This window comes from Phyllostomus hastatus, unplaced genomic scaffold (assembly GCF_019186645.2).
Source record: "Phyllostomus hastatus isolate PE091 unplaced genomic scaffold, TTU_PhHast_1.1 phas_scaffold_46, whole genome shotgun sequence".
Taxonomy (NCBI): Eukaryota; Metazoa; Chordata; class Mammalia; order Chiroptera; family Phyllostomidae; genus Phyllostomus; species Phyllostomus hastatus.
In genome coordinates this window covers 21614855-21633607 of record NW_025334032.1, presented here as the reverse complement: position 1 = coordinate 21633607, position 18753 = coordinate 21614855, and the positions used below count along the sequence as shown (strand labels likewise).

At 53.8% G+C, this 18753-nt stretch overlaps 1 protein-coding gene across 9 annotated transcripts in view; it reads right to left on the bottom strand.

Annotated features, from left to right (window-relative positions):
- ANK1 (ankyrin 1) overlaps positions 1 to 18753 on the bottom strand; it is a 193416-nt gene that overhangs the window by 47769 nt on the left and 126894 nt on the right. For all 9 annotated transcript variants that reach the window (XM_045821497.1, XM_045821495.1, XM_045821501.1 and 6 more), the window contains exons 4-16: positions 17192 to 17290; positions 16491 to 16589; positions 15266 to 15451; positions 13320 to 13418; positions 12741 to 12839; positions 12347 to 12445; positions 8833 to 9030; positions 7358 to 7456; positions 6837 to 6935; positions 6234 to 6332; positions 4946 to 5143; positions 4210 to 4308; positions 3664 to 3762 (exon numbers count right to left, since the gene is read on the bottom strand). In XM_045821497.1, coding sequence (XP_045677453.1) covers positions 3664 to 3762; positions 4210 to 4308; positions 4946 to 5143; positions 6234 to 6332; positions 6837 to 6935; positions 7358 to 7456; positions 8833 to 9030; positions 12347 to 12445; positions 12741 to 12839; positions 13320 to 13418; positions 15266 to 15451; positions 16491 to 16589; positions 17192 to 17290 — 1572 coding nt within the window. The remainder of the gene's footprint in view (positions 1 to 3663; positions 3763 to 4209; positions 4309 to 4945; positions 5144 to 6233; positions 6333 to 6836; positions 6936 to 7357; positions 7457 to 8832; positions 9031 to 12346; positions 12446 to 12740; positions 12840 to 13319; positions 13419 to 15265; positions 15452 to 16490; positions 16590 to 17191; positions 17291 to 18753) is intronic.

The window sequence follows — 18753 nt, the reverse complement described above, 5'->3', positions numbered from 1 at the left end:
TCACAGAGGAAAAGAGGCAGAGCACTTCTCTCCCTGTGTGGCTGCGCCCAGTGCCCCGCTCGGCCTCACTGACCTCAGGCAGGTGGGCCACGAGGACGTGCGCCTGGAGAGGGACCTGGGGACGCGGAGCCAGGCCGGTTCCACCCTAACTAGCTGTGCAATGGGGACAAGCTATTCAGCAACTTCTAGACTTTCTTTTGTACTTTTTTAAGGCATTAAAGGTAGATAATAACACCTACCTTGTTCTTAAAGGTGTTGAATAGATCAAATGCAATAGTGTGTGAAGGTGCCTTCCAAACTTAAGGCATAAAAGTAATAAGCCTTGAGGTAGGGTCAGAAGATACTGTCAGTCCCCAAAGTAAATCAGACACGTCACTGTGCTCTGCTCATGCGGCTGGCTTTTCTTGTTTCTTTCACTTTTGGCAGTAGGGAGTCCTCAGTGAAGGGAGCAGTGCGTGGGTTTACGTTCTGGCGTGGGCTACTTATCCCACGGCAGACAGGTGACAGCGACAGTGGTCGTCACCGCTGGGAACTGCTTCCACATCACATAAGGTGGGCGTTTTTATTACATACGCCAATTCTCCGAGAGGCTGGCTAAGTGCCTTATCTGATGTCGCACAGTAAACGGGGTAGCAGGTGCCCCGAGCCTGCCCTCCTGACTCCAGGTCCCAGCTCCTTGCAGCAGGAGCTGTGCTTCTCAAACTTCCACGTGTCTAAAGTCACTTGGGGGTCTTGTTAAAATGCAGGTGCCAACTCAGAAGGTCTAGAAGACCCAAGTTCCTGCATTTCTAACAAGCTCCCAGGTAATGTGGATGTTGATGGTCCGAGAGCCACCCTTTGAGTATCCAGGTCCCAAAGCACTCAGGGCTAATGGGGGTGCCAGGCTTGGAGGCCTCTCAGTAGGACCCACGAACTTCTCAGCATATGCCCACCCAGCCCCAGAGCAGACAGCATAAGGCATATGGTCCCCCCACCCTGGCCAGCATTCTGCGAGCCGTCCCAGAGAACTGCGCCTCCCTGCCAGCCACGGTCTCCCCGGGGAAACTAGAAACCCACATTTCTGATTCTGCCAGGATCACTGATCGGAAACAGGCAAAAGAGGAAAGAGGCCAACCACAATAGCAAAACCCCAGTTTTATAGTGCTGGGGCACAGGGAGAGACCCAGCTACAAAGTGGATTTTATGTAGAATGAAAAGGTGTAATTTACCCAAAGAATTAAATTGAATTTAAAAATCTTCCCACTTAAACAATTATGGAAGATAATCCATTTGAGTGTTTCTCCTTTTTAAATTGATTATGGTAGGAGAAAACAGTAAATTCTTCTTTGCAGATTGTTTTCCCATAACAAGATCAGCATTTGGATTACAACAAAGTTAATTAAACAAAATGAATTTTGCATTACATCAAAAGAGAGCAAAGAAAAGGGGTGTGGCCCAGAGGATCAACCTGAAGTTGGGAGCGGTCCCTAAGGGGAGGTCCTACTCTGAGCTCGGGAGAAGTCTACTCAGCACAGCCGGCGGATGAACAGGGGTGAGGCCGCCTGGTGCACAGCATGCATTCCCTGCACACAGGCAACGCTTACTAGGACTTCCCTTCCTGTACAAAGGAGCAACTCGGGCAATTCCAAGTACATTCACGGAAGGGAAATCGAGACCCAGGCCTCTTGGGCAGCTGGGGATGTCCACACCGTTAAAATGCAGATTCTGGCGCAGAAGGTCTAGGGAGGCCCAAGACCCTCTCAAATTCAGAGGCGTGTCCATTCTGAGGAGGGAAGACACACGGGCAGGGACAGCACTCGCTCCTGCCGAAGGGCAGGCTGGGCCTGGAGGTGGCTCCAGCTGCCAGGTGGCTCTGGCGAAGGCTGGGCTACAGCTGTCCTTCTCAGGATAGGACCCGCCTCTCTGAGCTCCCCCCAGACCAGGCCCTGGGGGTGACAAGGACAAGGAGTGAGGATGCAGGAGAGTCAGGGAGAGGTTAGGGAGGGCCAGGTGCCAGTAAAAGGCTCTGCTTTCCCCAAGGAAGTGAGCTCATCCAAAGGCACGCACGCTGGAGAGGGATCTGCCTGAATGTTAAAACAACATTTGCATCAAAATTAGAAAGGGGAGGGTTTGGTTTGGGTGCAGAGAGATTTGCATGTGAAATTCTACAAAATTGCCAGACGACTCGGTAAACTATTTTTTGCCGTGGAAACAAACCCCATCTGTACAGCGTGTGTGCTTGGATAAATCTCTCTTTAAATACCATGAACCTGGCTCTGATTTCTTCTGTGCAAGGAGGGGTGCGAGGAGGGGGAGGCCAGCTCTTTATTTTTAGATGCAGGAGTAAGTCACTTCTTAGCAGGACTGTGGGCTGTCTACACAGTGAAGTGGGCTTTGCTACACAGCAGCAGGGACAGAAGCCCAAGGGGACAGAAGCCCAAGGGGACAGGGGCATCTGGGAGGCACTGTCTGCAGGAGAGCGAGGCTGTACACCTCGGACGAGCCTCCATTCTGAGGAGGCAAAACAAACTGAAGGCCCACACGGGTTTTCCCTGACTCGGCTGTGTCCCCAGGAAGTAAGTAGGTGTCAGCTGGACACCCCCCTCCCCCACAGACCACCCCACCCTCAGCTCCCTCCTAGGAGACAGCACTTGGGTGGGTGGACTCCTGCCTGGCAGAGCACTGGGGTTTGCGCTCCCAGAAAGTATGTCTCTGAGTCTGGTCTGCCCCACCGCATGGTTGGCGTGCCCCTGAATGCCGGGTCTCCTGTGCCCTTCTTATCCAAGTCCCGCTTCCCCTCCTCGCCCCTCCTCCTATGCATGGCCACCAGCCCCACAGCGGCGCTCTCCTCCCAGACGAACGCTGCACACCTTTCGTCCCACAGGGGGCAGCCTAACCCCCCAAACAAACGATCCTCTGTCCAGGTTGTACTGCTCCACCCCCACCCGCCGCCAGCCTGGTCTTACATAACACGCAAGCCCGGCAGCTCCCTTCACCCGGGTTCCCTTGAGAGACGATGACTCTGCTGCCCTGAGCGGCGCAGTTCAGTGCTGCGTGAAGCCAGCACCCTGGACCCATGTCTACCATGTGCCACACAGGACGTGCCTCGTTGAAAAACGCCATGATCTAACAGTCTGAACTCACAGGAAATATGGTTTGGGGGCCCTCGCTTCAAGGTTCCAGCGAGTTCGCCCCCAGCCCTGAATACTTCAAGACCTGTGGCCACTGTGCTGGCACCGGAGAACAAGCATGACCCCGAGTGGAGATCCCCGCATGCGGTGACCTTGGCCAGCGCATGCGCAAAAGTCAGGGGACGCTCGCCGCTTCGGGGAACGCGTTGGTCGTGTAAAAAGAACCCACCTCTGCGAGGAAACCTGTTGCTAGGAAGTGTTACCCACTTCCCACCCCACTCCTGGTCCTCAAATACTGGTGACTATACTGCAGGTAACATTTGCGAAAGTGAGGCGAAGTGTCTGAGGTAAAAATAAAAGCAAAACACCAAAGCCCTTTGTCTGCTCCTGGAACGGCCCTCCCGGAAGGAGAGGCGGGCAGCCTGCTCTGGGCGGGGTGGGGCGGGGCGGGGCGGGGCGGGGCGGGGCCGGGCGGGGTGGGGTGGGGGCATGGAGGCAACGAGACCCCTCGCTGGGGTCCGCTCTCCTCCTGTGCGGACCGGGGCAGGCTTACCCAAGCAGGACTGTGCGGGGAGCCACCCCGGGGCAGCAGCAGCTTGACGATGTCCAAGTGGTTGTGATGGACGGCCACGTGCAGGGGAGTCAAGCCATTCTGCAGGGGGGTGAGACCGACAGAGAGAAGAGCTTTCACTCGGGTGACTTTCTCCCGAGTGATTTCTTTAGCGGCAGGCTGCACCGTTCTGGAATCTGCATCACTTCTTTTATGGAGGTACACTCTGGTTAAAAACCATTCCAGACCCAGTCTTGACAGAAGCCACTAAGAGCATACCAGCTGGACCCAGGGCCACCTCCTCGGCCTTGCTGGGCCCGATGGGGCAGTGCTATCAGCACACTTGCTCAAAGTTGGCCACCAGGTCTTTCCAGAAGGTCAAGGCCTTTGTCAGAAAGACCAGTCTTCCCAAAGGTTATTCTCTCTAGAGAGCTGCCCATTGAAAAGATGGACAAAGTGGGCTTAGGCAAGAGATGCTCTTCACAGGTAGTAGAGTTTATCTTTTGTTCTGGCTTCTGACCCGAGAGAGGGAGGGAAGTCCAAGCTCACCTTCCCGGCGGCATTTGGATGTGCGTCCCGTTCCAGCAGCACCTCCGCCACCCGAGCCTTCCCATACTTGGCTGCCACATGGAGAGGGGTAAATCCTTTCTGAGGAGAAACACAGGCTGTCAGAACCATGGGGAGCCTCAGTGGTCCGCCCTGGGGCAAGGGCCCATGGCGAAGGGGGTGTCCCTGTTCCACCTTCACAGGCAGGGAGGCGTCAGTCACACGCAGGGCACAGCATCCTGATCCCTCCGGAGACCGCGGTCCCAGCCCTCACACGCAGGGCACAGCATCCTAATCCCTCCAGAGACCGCGGTCCCAGCCCTCAGCAGGCTTCCCCTCCCACCCACCACCTGCACCTCCTGACCAGCCTAAAACCATCTTTTGCTCTGAATCGATCACTAGCCCCTTGAGGGCAAGGGTTGAGCCTTACTCCTCCTTGTATCTCAGAACCTGTCTGATTCGTCTAGAGCTGGTGCTGAGCTAACAGCGATTCCCAAACACGTGGATGGAGGCTGGGTGAGTGAGTGAGAAACCACAGCTCGCCGCCTTGCTGGGGCAGAACGACGGCATGTCAGGCTCACAGACAGTGGCCAGTCCTGTGCGTGCCGGCCCTCCCTGCTGCTCCCAGCACAACTGAGACAGCACAGGGGAGCAGGTGGGAAGGCACACCCTGTGCCCATTACCCCGCAGTGACCAGCCTGTGCCAGTCACCTGGGGGACAAGAGGAGAAAGGTTGTACCTTGGTCATGCACGCCTGGGAGGCTTCCTTTTCCAGAAGGGCCAGGGCCGTTTCCACGTGGCCCTCTCGGGCCGCAATGTGCAGGGGGGTGTGCCCGGCGGTGGTGGCCAGGTTGGGGTTGGCATTGTTTTCCAGCAGGAGCTTCACCATGTTTGTGTGGCCAATGCGAGCTGCACAGTGAAGTGGGGTCTGGTCGTCCTGGAACCCGGAGGGAAGAAGAAAAAGAACGGGACAATACTAAGGTTACCTAATCCAAAGCTTCATTTTACAAAGGAGGAAGATGATGTCCAGAGAGGCTAAGTGATGTTCTCAAGGCCACACAGATGGTAAGATGAAGAGATGGAGTTCATATCACATCTCTGAGTTACAGGAGCCCATGTGCTGTCTGTTACAACAACCCCTCAAGTCAGTCGTTACTTTGACGTATTGCCCAAAGGCTCAGCCTTCCCATCTGTGAAAGGGGAATAATAATATCGAGCCCCTAGGACTATGGTTCGGATCAAGCAGATGGTGTGTATCAGAAGTTCCACACAGTGTTTGGTATGTGATAGGCGCTCAATAAGTTGTAGTGGAAATGATCGTCTCCTGAGTCACTTCTCAGCGGACACTTGTCTTTCCCTTTGACACCGCTTTGGGGTCCTTAGAGAGTCTAAACCACTGAAGGGGCGAGGGGACTTCTCACCCCATCCTGCCCCTTCCTGTTTATGCCCGATGCTGAAGGGCTGTAGCGGGTGAGGTGTCTGCGTTAGGACACCCCCCGGGGCCTCCCTCACGTGGCCCCAACAGAAATCAGAGTCCTAACTCCCGACGGAGCCGCTATCACCTGACAGCTGGGAAAGCCTGCTCTTGGCCAAAGCCGTTCAGCCTGCAAACTCAGCAGCCATTCTGACCCTTCACTCACACACAACGTGTGGGAAGCATCTGTTTTCAGATCAAGTCATTCCTGACTGGTTTTCACCGGCCACCCTTTCTTTAAAAAGTTGCTTTTCTTCTTATACTAAGACCTTAACCACTATGAAACCCTGTCAACCCCATAAACACCACAGGCCGGCCGTGCTGCAAAGCTCCTTAGGAGCTTTGTGTCCTAAGGAAACAGAGCTCTGACACAAAGCTGTCTCTGGTCTCGTCAGAGCAGAACCCCTGCAAAGCAGAGCCTGCATGCTCAGTGCATCGGACTGGGAACCTCTGTGCCTCTGGCACTGCAGCCGGGCTTCTAATGAGGATGGATTCCTCCTCACTGAGCTTGAATTGCTTGCATCCCGGGATTCTTCCTGCCTCCAGCACGCACCTTGGCCTTGGCATTGACTTTGGCTTTGTTCTGGAGCAAATATTTGGCAACTTCTGTGTGCCCTGCCCTGGCTGCCATGTGTAGCGGGGTCTCCACTTTCTGTAAAATAACAAAATTATAGATGTGTTAATACATACCAGGTTTCTGAAAGGACACACGCAGGGCTCTGGAGTGTGAGCCTGTGAGAAGTGTGGCTGGTTTCTGTCCAAGAGGTGGAGCTGCCCCAGCACGCAGCTCCTGCGGCCGTTGGCCTGCTGATGCCTGGGGCGTGTGCGTGCGCGCATGTGTGTGTGTGTGGAAGTATCCAAGTACACTTGCAAGTAAACCCCAGAGCTCATGAATGCTTAAAAATGCAAATGTATTCCCAGACAGCATTTACAGAAGTTCCGAAATTATTGTTCAAAATAACCCCCCGAGACTTACAGACATGTGACAAGTTTTACTGGAAAAGCATCAGTACATCAGGACGGTCTCCCCAAGTCTGAAGCCTCTGCTATTCTAAGAATTGCACTCCTGTCTAAAGAGGTCCAGGGATCACTGGCGAAAGCCCCCCTCTGAGCTCCTGGTGCCGAGAACAAGCCCTTGCTGTGCCCATGGGCTTACCACATTGGAGACATTGGGCGACGCCCCCCGCTGCAGGAGGTTCTTCACGATGGGCAGGTGCCCCATGAAGGAGGCCACGTGGAGAGGGGTCAGGCCAGACTGGAACAGACAGAGAGGGGTGAGAAGAGGGGAGACTTTCCCGCTCCTCCAAGGAAGAAACACCCAAGTATAGTTAAGGCTTTCTTATTTCTAGCCGCTCCGGAATGGTTTCCCAAGAGAAGGGAGTTAAATGAGAGGGGTTCATTTCCAGGAGAAGGGTTAGAGGGGAAACAAATCACTACAGCATGATTCTGCCCACGTTTACCATTCAAAAAATTGTATCTGATTTTGGAAAGTGCCCTGACACTTGACACATATGTCTTTGCCTTAGTCACCCCTGATTTGTTCCTAGGAGCAGTCTAGGCTGGCAGGTGCCCACACACCCCTGCAGCCACATGTAGCTACAAAGAGCTACTCCCCAGGAGGCTGCTGGAGGAAGACCACGGGGGTGACCACCCACCGGTCTGCAGAGTCTCTCCTACCTCGGTGACAGCGTCGATGGAGGCCCCTGTCTTCAGCAGCAGCTCCATGACACGGATGTGGTTCTTCTTGCAGGCGATGTGTAAGGGGGTGAAGCCGTTCTGCAGCCCCGCACAAAGGAGACAGACACACAGGCGCTCACGGACCAGCCCACGGAACGCCCAGACCGCCTCGCTGATTAAACGGCAGCCTCTGCCCAAGCCCGTCGGCGATTTCCCACAGACCAGAAAGTCAATTATTGCAAACCACCGAAGAGGCAGGTGGCTCTCGCCATGTGCATCAGGCCCGCTCCTGAGCATGTTGTCTGTAAACCAGCTTTAAAAATTTAATCATATTTTTGGATGTGCAAGAAGAGCCTGCTGTTTAAAGTTTCCTCCAGGGGAAATTTACAATAAAGAGTACTTTTGTGAAGCAAATCATGCTCCCTCTTCCCGGAAACCGACGATCACTTTCAGTAAAATGGATTTCTGTACATCAGCTCCGCTCTGAAGTGCTATGCTGGAAGGTGAACCCCACGAGGGCAAGGTGTTTGTGTGCTTGTTTCCAACTGCCTGCTTGTTTTCCTAAGGCATTATGCCCCCGAAGCAGTGGCTCTCAAAGATTTTGTCCCCTCACCCCAGCTCAGGGTCCTCTGGCAATGTCTGGAGGTATTTCTGATGGTCACAGCTCGAGAAGGAGCGCCATTAGCACCTGGCAGGTAGAGGCCAGAGATGCTGCTAAACATTCTACAGGGCACAGGCCAGGCCTCTGCAACAGAAGAATGCCAGGCTCGACACGGCAACAGTGTTGAGGCCGGGAGCTCTGACTGCCCTAGCACAGTGCCTGGAGTGTGGGAAGAGCTCGATGGCAGCTTTCTGGGTGAACGAATGAGCCACCCTTGCCGTTGCTGGGGCTATTTTGCTGCTAAAGTCTCTTCCCCTGGGAAGGGGCAGAGGGAGAGGGTGGCCATGGTCAGGCTCTGTGCAGAGCTCCGGCCCCACCAAGTCTCTGACCCACACAGGAGGGGATTGGCTTTAGGCCTGAACTCACCTCTACACGAGCAGCATGGACACTCTAAGCCTCTCGGCAGAGGAAGGATGCTTAGCTCAGGCCATTTCACTCGCCCGCAAAGCAGATAAAAGAGCGAGGCAGTCCCTAGGAACCCACTGTCCCTTGCCTCTGGGCCTGGCTCAGATGCAGTGGCACCCCCACCCCAGGTGCACACCATGAGCGCTGCTTCCAGAGCCGGGTCTCCTGGGCCCAAACCCTCCCCTGACCTCGGCCTGTTGCTGGGGGCCGCAGTCTTTAGGGGCTCCGGTCCTGCCTGTGCAATGCCACGCCTCGGGAGCCTTCGCACGCATCGACACCTCCCTGTGTCTCGGAAGTAGAGCCAGGTGCCGGCTGGTGCCCATCGCATAAGGTCCAGCCGTGCAGCCCTGGTCCTGTCCCACCTCAGCCCTTGCCCCCCTGGCACCTGCTCCAATAGCCTCCCACTCACCAGGGCTCTGGAGTTGGGTTTGGCCCCTTTATCCAAAAGGACCTTGGCCACCCTGTGATGGCCACAGTGGGCTGCCACGTGGAGTGGGGTCAGGTGGTCCAGGGTGATGTCATCTATCTCCGCATTGTATTGCAGCAGAAGTCGGACACAGTCGAGGTGGTCTCCCTGAGCCGCCATGTGAATGGGGGACAAGCCATTCTGGGTGAGGAAGGAAAAAACAAGTAGTCACAAAGGCTTTTGGAGATGGAACACAGTGATTCAGGGTGATAACCCCAACCACGCTCTCTGCGTCTTCCCCACACGGTGGTTGGGGTGGCTTCGAGTTCGCGCTGGCCTCGGTGCTCACGCAGAGCTCTGACTGGACTGCTCTCTTCCTTCCCGCCTCGCCCCGGCCGCGCAGCCAGCTCCAGCCAGGTCCACCTCTTCCCGACCACCCTAGACTTTTCTTTTCTGGACCACTCACTGGGACCTTATTCATAGGAAACCTGTCAGGTGTGTGTATCTTCTCTCCTTACCCACAAGCTTTTTAAGCTCAGGGACCACCCCTGGTGTATCTCACGTGCCCACAGTGCTCTGCACTCGCATGTAATGCACGTAGCTCAGTCCTAATCAATGTGGTTGGAATGAATGAGTGATGATAAAATGGAACTCGGAATCCCTCTGTTCTTGGCTCCTAACAAATACATATCACTTAAACTTTTTGTTAAGTGGCCCTGGCCAGTGTGGCTCAGCTGGTTGGAGTATTATCCCATAAACTGGAAGGCTGTGGGTTTGATTCCCGGTCCGGGCACATACCTAGGTTGCAGGTGTGGTCCCCATTTAAGACACATATGAGAGGCACCTGCTCTATGTTTCTCGCTCACATTGATGTTTCTCTCCCTCTCTCTCTCCCTTCCCCTCTCTCTAAAGTCAAAAGCATGTCCTTAGGTGAGGATAAAATAAATTTTGTTAAGGATCCTCGCTGTTTCTTAGACAGCAATTTATTTTTAAAAATTAAAGACAACCATGGCTGTTGTGGTTCAGTGGATTTAGTGCTGGCCTGCAAACCAAAGGGTCACCAGTTCAATTCCCAGTCAGGGCACACTCCTGAGTTGTGGGCCAGGTCCCCAGTAGGGGGCACTCAAGAGGCAACCACAATTGATGTTTTCCTCTCTTTCCCCCTCTCTTCCCCTCTCTCTAAAAATAAATAAATGAAATCTTTTCAAAAAGTAAATAAAAATTAAAGACAGAGGAGACTCATTCATTCAAAAAAGGTTAATTAAATGATTGATGTATACCAGGTATGGGTAAAGCTCTGGGGAAACGGAAGAGAACAGACAATCCCTGGCCTAAGGAAGCTGGAAGACTAGTAGGTAAAAGACACAGTAACAGATACATTGTTGCTATTCAGTACTATGACATCAAGGAAATCACAGTCAAAGCACAGAGGTGCACAGGAGGGTGGATCCAGAATGAGGATAGGAACACAGGGAGAGAGGGCTTCCAGGAGGAGGTGATCCATGAGTGAGGACGGCACCAGGAAGCTGAAAGGAGAAGACTCTCCCAGCAAAGGAAACTGTTTGTGCATGCCAGAGACAGCAGTCCTGGGGAACGCAGGGACCTGTGTGCTGTTAAACACGCAGGAAAGGCACATGTGATGGGGGCGTGGAGCAGGGTGTGGAGCGGGGCCGGAGCGGCAGGCAGGAGCTGCACTATGAAAAGACTATGAGCTAAGGAACTGGGACTTCGCTTTTAGAAAGTGATGATTGAAAGAGGATTTTCAGCAAGAGAGAAACACAGTCGGGCTGCACGACAGCTGATATTCACGTTATGGGTTGAACTGTGATCCCTCAAAATGCACATGGTGAAGTTCTAACCTCCAAGCCCTTAACAGGTGACCTCATTTGGAAACAGGGTCATGCGGCTGTTGTGAGTCGAGAGGAGGTCATCAGTGTGGGGCCTGTTCCAATACGACCGCTGTCTTATAACAAGGAGAAGTTTGGACACAGGCACACACAGGGAAAACACCATGAGCAGGTGCGGGAGAGAGCTAGGCGACTGATGCTTTTACAAGCCAGGGAACGCCAACGATTTTCCAGCAAACCGCCAGAAACAGATCCTCCTGCTCAGCCCCCAGAAGGGACCAGCCCTGTGGGCACCGGTCACACACTTGCAGCCTCCAGAGCTGCCAGACGGCAGCCTTGCGTGGCTGAAGCCACCCGGTGGGTGGGACTCGGGGACTGCAGCCCCAGCACACCAGGCCAGTTCTGACACTCACTGCATGTTAAAAAGGTCACACCACATTTACCAATGGAAAAGAAGAAAGTTCTCAGTAAAGAATGTTCAGAACCACCCTTTTTAGCCCCATTCCAATACTCTGGGCAATATAAAATCATTCCTAACTTGGGACGTTGGTCAGCCTGCACACAGGCCTCTGAGGGAAGATGCTGAGAATGTCCTGACCCGATAATGTCATCGGTGGTAGCAAGTAGACCTTCACTTATCTGAGGCTTTTTGCTTTTATATGTATTTTCAAAGATGTCATCCCAGCAGCCTGGATAGGAAGAAGTGAAGCTCTCCAGGTGAGGAAACAGAGGCACAGAGAGAGCAAGAGACACCCTCAAAGGCGCAGAGCAAATCAGCCACGGATGGAGAATCATAGGAGATATAAACCTCCCCCCTGCCCTGCCCGCCTGGTGCTGTACATCGCTCCCCAAAGCACAGACAGCTGTGCAGAAGGCTCGCATGATGATTGGTCAGGGAATGAAGTAGCTTTCCGGTTTGAATCCTGCTACCATTTTATGACAGAGACTTCTCACAGGAACCCTCCAGAGTGGCCGCAAATGGGCCTGGTTTCTGCTCTGCTTCTCTAAATGCATGTCCTCAGAAAACTCACCCCAGAGAAGGGGGCAAAGGGCCTGGAGGCCCTGCAGGCAACACTGGGGTGGCCTGGCTCCTGCAGCTCCAGGAAGACCTGATTTTAGAACCGAAGGACGGGCCCTCGCTCTGCTTGCTGATGGTCACTGAAAAGAGTTGTTTTGTTTTCTTTTTAACTTTACTCCAGTCTGGCCCAAGATCTGAAGAATTTTCCAAGGGCTTAGCTCCTGTCTCTTCCAGAGCTGGGGTGACATAGACAAGGGTTGATCTAAAGCTATTGGGCAATGACAGCCTGTGGGTCAAACCTGGCCTGCTGCCTGTGTTTGTAAATAAAGTTTTATTGGAACACAGCCACTAGTTTGCATAGTATCTATGGTTGCTCTCCTGCTATCCAATGGCAAAGTGGAATCACTGAGACAGAGACCACGGCCTGCAAAGCCTAAAAATATTTACCGTCTGGCCCTTAGAGAAAATTTTGCTGACCCTGATCTAGATAATAATTAGGGCTCCTGTGTGACAGGCACTGGGGTAGTCACACACACACTGGCTCAGCTAGTGGTATTAGGGTCACTGTTTCTCAGAAATGGGATTCGCTCCCAGGTTGGCCTGACCTGGGGCCCTGTGGAAAAGATGCTGTTTGTGGAAAGGAAGCACGTACCTTGGTTTTGGCTTGGATGGGTGCCCCGTGGTCCAGCAGGATCTCTGAGATTCGCACGTGCCCATTCCGAGCTGCACAGTGGAGAGGTGTCAATTCATCCTTTAAAAAACAGAGTCACAAAGAGAAAGCCCCAAAGGTGCCTATCAGAGGCCATTGGAGAGAAGACCGTCCCCAGCATTGTTACAGCTGCAGAAGCACAATGCTTCCTGAAGGACCAGCTAGACTCCACCACCATCCCGTTACTGTCTGCTGCTGCCCCCTGCTCCCGCTGTGGGCTGCTCCTGGAGGCGACAGGCCCATCGCCAGCTGGTCACCGAGAAACGCCCCACCCCCGGCTTAGAGTGGAAGGCAGAACTCCCTCCCCTGGCCTTACCACAGAGTTCACGGTACCCACCTTGGTCCTTGTTTCTATCTGGGCCCCGCGGTCCAGCAGGAGCCGCACCATGATCACGTTCCCCCGGCGGGAGGCGATGTGCAGTGGCGTGATGCCGTTCTGGAGGGGAGGAACAGAGCCGGTCAGGGCGTGGCATCCTCCTAAGGACAGCACAGCTGCAACCGCACCCTCCCCCCCACCCTGCCCCCCACGCTGCAACCGCAGCAGCACTAACAGCCACATTAAGCCGATCATTAGGACATTTTTCGCCCAAGAAAGATGTCAAAATGTGTAAGGACACAATATGACAGTATCACGGTTAATCACAGTGAGCTGGCCAAGCCCAAGTCTCCCAGGGTCAACAGACTGGGCTAGGAAAAAGCCAGTCCCCAGCCCTCTGGGTGTCCCTCCTCTGCAAGGGACACACGGAGCCTGAGGGGTGTGTGATCGGAATCCCACCAACAAGGAGCCTTCATAGAGGCCAGGGCTACCTCCTCCACAGGCACGTCTGCAGTCCAGGGGGATCAGGCTGCCACGGGAGAGGCGGGAGCACCCCGATTCTGCACACCCCCCAGCTCTGGGCCTGCCAGAAAGCCTCACCTGTGGCGTGAAGTTGACACTGGCTCCCCTGTTGAGGAGCAGCTGGGCCACGTTGAGGTTCTCGTAGTGAGCTGCGATGTGGAGGGGGGTGAATCCTGTCTGGGGCACGACAGAGGGGGAACAACTTGTCACATGCCAGGTACTGTCATTTGCATCTCAGAATCAGCCCAGGGATTCTGAAGGTGTGGGCAGGTCCGGAGGACCCTATACATATGGCAGATTGGGACTGATGAGACCATCTGCTGAAAGTATCATGAGAGTCTGTGATGAGCTACACTCAAACACTAAGTGGGACATTTGTCTGCAAAGCTACATGCATCCCTACGTTCGTGGCCACATTACTCACAGCAGCCAAGACAAGGAAACAACCAAAGTGTCCTTTGAGAGATGACTGGATAAAGATGTGGTCCTGTGTACCATGGAACACTACTCAGCCATAAGCAAAGATGAAACACTGCCATTTGCGACAACATGGATGGACCTTGAGAATATCACGGTAAGTGAAATAAGTCGGCCAGAGAAAAGTTTAGAAACATGAGATTTCATTCATAGTTGGGATAGAAAACTGAAAGCCACGTGAACAACAGGGAAAACAAACAGACAAGATCTCATAGACAATGATGACGGACAGCATGGTGGTTGCCAGAGGGGATGGGGGTGGGGAGGCAGTGAAGGGTAAGCAGGTCAAACATGTGGTGACAGAAGATGACTTCACTTTGGGTGGTGGGCTCGCAATGCGGTATGAAGATCATCTATCACAGAAATGTACACTTGAAACCTATGTAATCTTATCAACTAGTGTCATCCCAACAAATTTAATTTTAAAAAATAGCAACAAAAGAAGAAAACGGATCTCCACACAAAAACCTACACACACACAAAAAAAGCTAGGCACTGCCTCCGAGTGACCCACATTCTCGGTTTTGTGGTTCCTGCGGACAAACCACAGGCCGGCCTTCCCCCAACTCTGCAGGGCCCCTCATCTGAGTGCTCACTTACGAGAGGTTTTAATTACTGCATAAAAAGTGGAATGGGGGGATCTACGATTTGATTTTTTTTTTCAGAGAGAGAGGGGAAGGAAGGGAGAAAGAGAGGAAGAGAAACATCTACTGGTTTTCTCTCATATACAACCCAACTGGGGATTGAACTCGTAACACAGGCATGTGACCTGAACAGGAATCGAACAGGTGATCTTCTGCCTTGAGGGATGACACCCAACCAACTGAGCCACACTGGCCAGGGGTGGGGGGTCCCTGACCTTCATTCAGCCCCCTAAAAAAGTGTCATGACTCCACTGTTCAGTCAGAGGCAAGCCCCATGCCTGGCCCCTTGCTGGGTCCATCGTCATCTTTCTGTCCCATAACCTCAGGCCATATGTCACCAAGTCAGCACCTTCCAGGCCAAACCCAGTGACCGTGGGGTGGGGGAGACTCTGAGGAAAACCAGTGAGAGTCCATTCCCACCGTAAGACAACAAATGAACAGCCTAAACTTAGAGAGTGTAGATCAGCAGCAACTCGAAACGTTAGCCAGCACGTCCGGAGCGCTAGCTAGCCAGGCCCTGATGACCCTCCACCAGGGGGCAGCCAGGAAGGGAGGGCGGGATAAAATTCTGGAGCACCACCTGCTGGGATTCCCAGGTTTCACTGGGCCAGAGACCTGTCCTGCCCTCCTGGACACTCTCCTGGGTGGCCTGGGGCAAGGGCCTTCCCTGCTCCATGCCAGGCACATTTTTCTCTGCGTCCACCAAGGATTCAAAGCAGAGCCTTTACATGTCCCAGTGGGGACCGCAGGCACTGGGGGGCCGGCACTGCCTGTGCACGGCCGGCACCGTCTCTGGGCTGGGCCAGGGCTCAGGGCAGTTACTGGGGACTGATGGTGCGTGTGTGACCTGCAGGTCTCTGCAGTCCAGAGAGCTCTCCCGTTCCTCCGTGGGGCTGCACTCACCTTGGAAAGCACGTCTGGGTTGGGGTCGTTCTGCAGGAGCACCGCAGCTGTCCGGGTGTCGTCGTTGCGGGCCGCGATGTGCAGGGCGGGGAGGCGCACCTTCCCTTTCGTCCCGTAGTTGATGAGGTGGGCCACCACGTTCTCGTGGCCCTGCTGCAGAGCCACGGCCAGAGGAGTGAAGCCGTCCTGGCCAGAGGGGAGGAGGAAAGATCAATTTGCTGTGACCGTAACTGGCCACTCACTGGCTTTCCTCAAGCCAGGACACCCACCTTCACACCTCGGCTCTCGCACCTGACCGGCCCTCGGCCTCCAGCTCTCTGCGCTCCAAGGCCCTGCTGTCCTCAAGCTCCGCTTGCGTGCCCCTCCTCCCCGAAGCCTCTCTTGGCCCCGCTCTCCTTCTCTGCCTCCTCCCAGAACCTGCAGCAGTTTTTCCTGAGCCCTTATTTAACTTCCCCTTAGAGTGTGTTCCCAGTCTGACTGAGTGCTAGGGGGAGCATTTTACTGCCTTGTGTTTCTTTTCCTACCCTCCTCTCACCCCATCTGCTGGGGCCAGGACAGCACCTTAAACGTGGCAAACGAGTGTTCATTTATTCATTTCACGAATATTATTGAGCACCTGCCAAAAGCTAGAAACCGCATCAGGCACTGAGAATTTGATTGTGGGTTACTCCTATGAATTCCCTCAGCTGTATGCCGGGACCCCACGCACTGGCTAAGGAGAATAACAGAATCATGTAATCGTTGTCTTATAGTGTTGAAGCTCAAGAGAAGCCTGAGCTTGAACTTCAACTTCATCACTTCAGCAATGACACAACTCAGGATCCAAGTGACTTGTCCAAGGTACCGACTGGGTTCATGGCAAGAGCCTTCGTCACTAAGGTCCAGCTCCGACTTGTCAACCACACAGCACCACCCCCTCCCGGCCACTGGTCCAGCCGTCAGTGTTGGTTACGGTGCGAGTGACAGGCTAGACTCTGATGTCATTCCCCTGCTATGTGTCTGGGCATTTCTCAAGACCCATGACTGTGTCTGTCACTGCCTGGCAGAGCCGACAGCAGCCAGGATGAGGGCCGTGACCTGCAGGCCGAGAGCCCTCGATGCCACTTCACATGAATCGTGACACACGCCGTGCCTCAGGCTGAGCCCCAGGAACACGGGCCCCTCCCCCAACCTTGTCCTGCCCCTGGAGACCTCTGGCGTGGAAGCCGTTTCCCCAGGTACTCACTTCTGTGGCTACGTTCTGATTAGCTCCATTCTCCAGTAAAAACTTAACCACTTCTAAGTGATTCTCTTGTGCTGCCATGTAGAGGGGTGTGAAACCTTTCTGTAAACCAAGAGAAAAAGGCATTGTAATTCACCCCCAGGGGTGAGGGAAGCTAAAACCGGCACACAATTCTCTCAACTCCAGGGCATGAGGCTCTCTCCCCATCCTGTTTTCATCTAGTCCATAGGCCAATACCCCACCCACATCTCCAGGCACAAAAACACGTTGCCCTTTGAAGTGGTACAGTGGGATTATTACAAAACGCCACCAGGTGGAGGCGACACTCCACGGAAGTCTGTTCCTGCCCTCCCTGCCATCAGTCAGCCTCACTCACCCACTTCCCCTCTGTTTTCACTCCCCATGTCCCAGCAAATATACGGCTTCTCTCCCCAATTTAGCCAGAAATGAATATATTATTTGGCTGGTTTACTGAGCAGGGACGAGGCCCACATGACTAACCACATCATGCTTAGAACGTGCAAAAGTGTGAAAAAATAACAAAGATGGCTCCTTCACTGCTTGGAGACACAACACGGACAACTCTAGACTCAGCTACACAGCGTGTATACCACCTGGTAGCCAATGTGCCCCTGGTGTGACAGGTGCACAGGTGTGGAGGAAAGGCAGAGCCCTGGAGTACAGAGGCCAGACGGAGCCATCACCTGTGACTGGGCGTTGACGTTGGCGCCATAGTTGACCAGCTCCCGGACCACCTCGTCCTGGCCGGCGAGGGCGGCGATGTGCAGAGCCGTGTTCCCTTTCTGAAACACACGGGGGAGGAAGGAGAGGAGGTTTCCCACTGGGCCTGCGTGGGCGGCTGGTGAAGGTACAGGAGCAGGGATGCTGTTTGGGGTGCGCAGTGGCCTTCTTCGCGGTCAGAGCGGGTGGGCAGCACACATGACCCACTGTATATCTCGAGATAGTGCTGAAAGCTCAAGAGGGAACTTCTTCCTGTTCTCCACGAAAACTAACGTCAAAGGCACTAATCTGCTGCTAGCAGGCACAAGATCTCGTCACCTGCTAACAGACAGCATTGCTCAGGACCCACACTAAAGGTTGGCCAGGCAAGCTGGCCTTCTTTGGACTTCCAGCATCTCCCAACCTGTAACTCCTCAGGACCACACGGAGCCCCCAGGGGGCCTGGAGCGCTGCAGAGGAGGAGGCCAGAAGATGCCACGGGCTCAGCACCCTGCACACTGTTACGGTGGCACCCACTGAGCAAAAGCTGGACCCAAGTGGACAGAAGGATTGAGAGAAGAAGAGAATGAGAAAAGTGTCAACCAGAAAAAAAAGGGCAGACATTATAAAGGAGTTCAGAGATAATAAAATGAACTATGTAATGCATGCAAGGAAAAGAAAAATATGAAAGTATAGGGGGGAATTAATAGAATAAAATCTGGCAAAGGAGAATACAAAGAAAATATTTGAAATATTAGTAGGTAAATCTTATGAGCAAGGGTTCACTGAATAAAAGAGAAAAGTCAGAAAGAATAAACAGTGGAAGAAAATGAGAGACACGCTTGTTTTATAGTAAACTTTTTAAAAGCTGAGAGCTCACAACAGAGACTAAGAAACCAGTCAGGTTCTGAGAAGGTGAATGTCATGTTCAGCCTTTCTTATCCGGATTCATTCAGGAATTTAATAATAATTCCTCAGCAGGGTCGGGTCTAGAGGGCCTCTTCTGTTCCAGGAGCCTCCTTGCCTGGCCCCTCCCTGCCTCCTGGATGTCCTGAGGCTGGAAGGCCAGTTCCCCAAGGATGACTCACCTACTCGCCCCCAGGGGACCCAGGCTCAGTGAGAGGTGGGCAGGCCAGGCCGGGTGGGAGAAAATGGGCCCGCAGCTGGACCCATCTGTCCCTCCGCTCCTGGAAGAGCCGAGATCTCAAACGACCTCGTTTCTTTCTAGTCCAGATGGTGTATGGTTTTAACAGGGACTTCAAACCCACTGCATGTGCTCTGGTCGGTCCTCTGACGCCTGGGAGGAAAGGGTCCCTGGTGGACACGAGGCGGAACTGAGCAGTGCGGGGCCCAAGCTCTGTGGCCACCCGGTCATCACTGCCCCAAGCACCCACAGGTGAGGGAGTGGCCCCACCCAAGGTGCCCTGGGGGCCAGAAGGGGCTCAGGTCTCGGCATCTGAAGCATAGCCTGCGGCCTCCTGAGCCTTTGTGATATCTCCTCAAGTCTCCCTTGATAAACAAAAGGGTTCTCCTCAAATCTCCATCA